At 62.6% G+C, this 4,597-nt stretch overlaps 1 protein-coding gene across 1 annotated transcript in view; it reads right to left on the bottom strand.

The window, feature by feature from the left end:
- Window positions 1-3,951, bottom strand: part of UNCX (UNC homeobox) — a 4,940-nt gene extending 989 nt beyond the window's left edge. The window contains exons 1-3 of the mRNA XM_025380616.1: window positions 3,046-3,951; window positions 2,639-2,814; window positions 1-499 (exon numbers count right to left, since the gene is read on the bottom strand). The exon at window positions 1-499 is cut by the window's left edge and continues 989 nt beyond it. Coding sequence (XP_025236401.1) covers window positions 1-499; window positions 2,639-2,814; window positions 3,046-3,319 — 949 coding nt within the window. The 5' untranslated portion in view covers window positions 3,320-3,951. The remainder of the gene's footprint in view (window positions 500-2,638; window positions 2,815-3,045) is intronic.
- Between the last annotated feature and the right edge of the window lie 646 nt (window positions 3,952-4,597).

The raw sequence follows: 4,597 nt of genomic DNA, 5'->3' as shown, positions 1-4,597 counted from the left end.
CCACAGCCGCCCCTGGCCCGCACGAGACCGCGTCCTTGTCCGCAGGGCGACCTGGGCGCGGCTGTGGGCCGGCGCCGCTTCTTTGGCTCGGGTAGAAGGCGGGGTCGCAGGTGCCGGGCGCAGGCGGCTCGCCGGGAGGGGCGGGCGCGGTCCCCACGGCGCCGGAGGCGTGCGCTCCTGGGCCCTTGGCGGCGGGCGGCGGCGGCTCGGGCGGTTCCGGAGAGAGGCCGCCGCCGCCGCTGTCGCTGTCGGAGCTGGGCGCGCTGTGCAGGGACAGGCCGCCGGGCGAGTGCAGGTGGCGGCCCTGGCTCTTCAGCAGCTTCTTCTCGTGCTTGCGCTTCTTCTTCTCCATCTTCTCCAGCTCCTTGCGCGCGATCTCCTCCGGGTCCATGGGCTCGCCGCTGCACGTGGTTGGGTGCGAGTTGTGCGCCGGCCGCCCCGGGCCCTTCTTCGTGTTCTCCTTCTTCCTCCACTTGGCCCGGCGGTTTTGGAACCAGACCTAGAGCAGCCGGATAGGGGAGAGGAAGCCACAATCAGGCGGCGGGCTGGCCGCCGGGGCAGAAGACCTCCCCGCTCCCCCTAGACCGGCCTGCACAACCTCCACTCGGCCGGGGGCGGGAGTCAGGCCGCGCGGCCGGGCGGGCCCGGAGCTGGGCTTTGCCACTGGAGCTGCAGGTTCCAGCGAGCGCCTTTTCTACCCGGAAGGCGCGTAGACAGGGCCTCCCGGCCAGCTTCCCTCTCTGGCTTCTCACCTCGGGGACCTGGGAGCCGCCCCTTCCTTGGGGGGCCGGTCTGGCCCCGGACGGAGGGCGTCGGGTTCCTGGTCCGGAGGCAGAGAGTAAGGACCCTGCTCGCCCTTCCTGGCCGCTCACGGCTCGTGTTCTAAGCAGCCCGCCCGGCCTGGCGCTGACCATCCTGCCGTTGGACTGCTGGGCCACAGCCGCCCTCCACGCCTGTCTTCGGCCCCTTGGAGACTGTGTCAAAGCCCAGATTTCGCGGGGGGCGGGGGGGGGGGGGCGGGGAGGCGGATTCCCTTGAAGGGAAATCTGGGTGCTTCTTCGTCCGGAAGGGCCTGGGGAGGCGTACTTGGGTGGGCCTCTGCAGCCTCCCTCCCAGGACACAGCTAACACAGCCTTCTTTCTGCAAGCCCTGGACCAGGGCACCAACGGAGCCTTCCCATACCAGTCGTGCTTGGCCTGGGCCACCGGCCAAGGCCGGTGGAGGGGCAAGAGGCGACCACTAGGCCGGGAGGAGAGGCTGGGCCCATCTCGTCTCTTCCACTGTGTCTGCAGTCCTTGTCCTGGGGAGCCACACAGGACATCCGGGGACAGCAGCGCTACACCTTCACTCAACCGCCAGCCACCAAACACACACGGTCATATCCGTCTGAGCCCCGCGGAATCTCGGGCAGTGCTGCCCTCCCCAAGAGAGCGCGTTAATACGGATTCTTTGTCGCGGATGTACAGAGACTTGCACAGTAGCAGGCCCAGCCTGGTCGCAGGGAGCCTTGTCCATGGGGAGGTCTCCAGCATGAAGCCGAATCCCCGCAAGGCTGTAACCGCCTTTTCCTTCTTTAAACTTTTTTTTTTTTTTTTTTTTTTTTTTTTTTTGGTGCGAATTCTGGACTGCCTTGCCAGTAAGAATTAGTCATTATCGTATTAGGGGAGACATGAAGGGGTCTTGACTTCACTTAAGACACTTAGAACAAATTGGATAAAAGGATTTCCAAGCAGAAGAGGTCACGAGAGGAGGTCCAAGCACAGGACAAACACACCTTTTTAGACAAAGCTATTGGTGATAAACAGGCGTTTTGCCAGCGTCTGCCTCAACGCCTAGCACCCACAGCCGCACATCGCACCCTAGACCTGGACCCCACACCGCACCCACCCCAGAAAAAGAGGATTTCTTTGCTCCAGGGAAACATTCAATTATGCACAAATCATCTTGGAATTTTTAATCCACCAAGCTGACACTGTATTTTTTAAAAGAATACCATCAGCCATCTCCAAATGATAGCAAATTTACGGGAACAGTCATAAGAAAAAGATGAGACCGGGGTATTATTAAAAATTCAGACACCTTGTTTCTCCCACTTTCTCAATGTGTTAACTGTTTAGGCTTCTGCCTCTCCTTCCTCAGCTGTCCCCTTCTGCAAAGCGATGAATAAATACATGTTTCCATCTGAATATTTTGCAGGCGCAAGGTAAACAGACTCGTTTGCTCCAGGCTGGGTGACAGAGCCTTGCGCGGGAGCTTGAGGCGGTGCGTGGGAGGGGGGTCCCCTTCCCTCTCTCCTCCAGGTCGGAGCCTTGCCCCTGCCCGGAGACCTCACTTGGCCCGGCCGCCGCCAAGCCACCACGCCGCTTCCCGGTTCGGACGCAGCCGCCATTCCGGAGACTTAGGTGTTACCGCCAGCCCTTCTCAAGCCACCCAGGCTTTTGGGGGGCGGTTAACCAACCCTGCTGTCCGTGAGGGGCCGAGCCCCTAAACCCCAACCCCTCCACTCTTCCCCAGCAGGCGAGGGCAAAGCGGGCCCGCGGCAAGGGGAAGATATCTCGCCACCTGGAACAAAGGCGTCCCGGCGCGCCCCGAGCCCGGGGTCCGGATGGCGAATCCGGGAGCGACGCCGGGTCTTTACCTGAACTCGGGACTCGACCAGGTCTAGGCGCAGCGCCAGCGCCTCGCGCATGAACACGTCGGGATAGTGGCTCTCGTTGAACGCCTTCTCCAGCTCCTCTAGCTGCCAGCCGGTGAAGTTGGTGCGGGTGCGCCGCCGCTTGCAGCCCGGGCTCTCCTTGTCCGGGTCCCCCGAGTCTGCGGGCAGGCACCGGACGCCGCGCGGCTCAGCCACCGGCCCAGGCCCGACCCCCTCCCCTCCCTCCCGCTACCCGCTGGCCGCCCGGATCCGGGGGTGCGCAGAGACGGCTGCCTAGGGGCCGGCTCTCCTTCGCCAGCCCCGGGCCCCCAGCGCCTCGGCCCGATCAGGGCCCCCGCCCCCAGCCGCGCTCCTCCCCGCCCGCCCGCCCGCCCGCCCGCCGCGCCTACCTGACAGCTTGAAGGGCTGGCCGTCCCCGCCGACCCCGCAGGCGGCCGGCAGCAGCGGCGTGGGGTTGACCACCGAGGCGGCGGCGGCGCACGAGCCCCCGAGCAGGCCGTCGATGGAGAAGGGCACCGAGGCGGCGGCGGCGGCCGACTGCAGCTGGTGCCCGGCCAGCTCGTACACGTGGTGGTGGCCCAACGGGTAGGGGAAGCCCACCACACCGCCCAGCGAGCCCCCGAACTGGGCATGCGGGTGCTCCAGGAGGCGGCCGTCCATCATCTCGCTCGGGGGGCCGGCGGGGCCGGTGGCGGGGCGCGGGGGCGCGGGCCGGGGCCGGTGCGGGCCAGCGGCGGGAGGCGCGGGCGGCGGCGGCGGCGGAGACAGGGACCCGGAGCCCCACACATGCTTCGCCCGCACTCCGGCGCTTTACTTATCAACATCAAGCTCCCGATAATTAGCCGCGGCCCGGGGAATTTGGGACCAATAAGAAGCGCTAATCGGCTCTGACGTCAGAGGCGTGCTGGGTGCAGGGAAACGTTTTCCATATCGATTGCTAATTATACCTGACATGCACCTCAATAAACAGTATCAGGAACTGTCACAACAAGACGAGCTGGGGGGTGGGGGGAGCAGGAGGGAGGGAGGGAGGGGCCGCCCAGGGACAGGCAGGCGCGGGCTGGGGCCTGGGCCCGGGGCAGGGGCCCCCGGCGAGCCCCCCACTTCACTCGGGGCCGGCCCGGAGCCCGCGCCTCCCCGCCGTCGCCGCCTCCCCGCCCCTCCGCAAATCACTAATAGATTTCCCTTTAAAACATTCAGCGCCGTGTTGTGGGGATTTTTCACCAGAAATGCTGTACTCTCTGAACCTTTAAAGTGATGTTGCTCCAATTACAGAGAGACATTGAGCGGCAAATAGACTGATCCAATAATAGGAGATTCATCATCCGCTTTTCCGAAACTGTCACATTGAATTTAAAACTACAAGGTTTCTCATCTCCTCCTCTCGGGCTGCAGGCGGCGGGAGAGGAGGAAGGAGGAGGAGGAGGAGGAGGAGGAGAAGGAGGGCGATCCCGAAAGAGAAGAACTACAGAATGTAGCACCCTGTCAATAAACAGGCGTAATTAATGCCCTCTCTGATTGATTGGCAGTCGCCCTATCTACAAAGATAGAGGTGGGGGAGCTGCGGAGGCGCCCTGACCCCCATCCCCATAAAGCCTGGGCGCAGAGGAGGAGAGAGGGGTGGGGGGAGGAGGGGAAAAGTAACTTTGGGGTGGGGCCTATCCGCCCCCACCCCCTTACACGCTCGAATAAAAATAAATACATCTGCTCTGACTCGGCCTCTGAAGGATGGGGCTGAGGCACCCAACCCATTTATTATAATTAAATTATGTTCTCAGAGAAGTGTCACTTCCTTCTCTGCTATAAAATATTGATAGACTCAAAGCTAAATCATTAAAGGATATATTCTTAAATAAGCAGCAAATCAGGATTGTGGGCAGCAAGGAAAGAAATCAGGGGATGTCGGTCCATCTCTCTCCTTTGTAAAAAAGTTTGTCAGAG

The sequence above is a fragment of the Theropithecus gelada genome, chromosome 3, assembly GCF_003255815.1.
Source record: "Theropithecus gelada isolate Dixy chromosome 3, Tgel_1.0, whole genome shotgun sequence".
In the NCBI taxonomy this organism is placed as follows: domain Eukaryota; kingdom Metazoa; phylum Chordata; class Mammalia; order Primates; family Cercopithecidae; genus Theropithecus; species Theropithecus gelada.
Note: the sequence above shows the minus strand (reverse complement) of the source record. Positions and strands in the feature narration are given on the sequence as shown.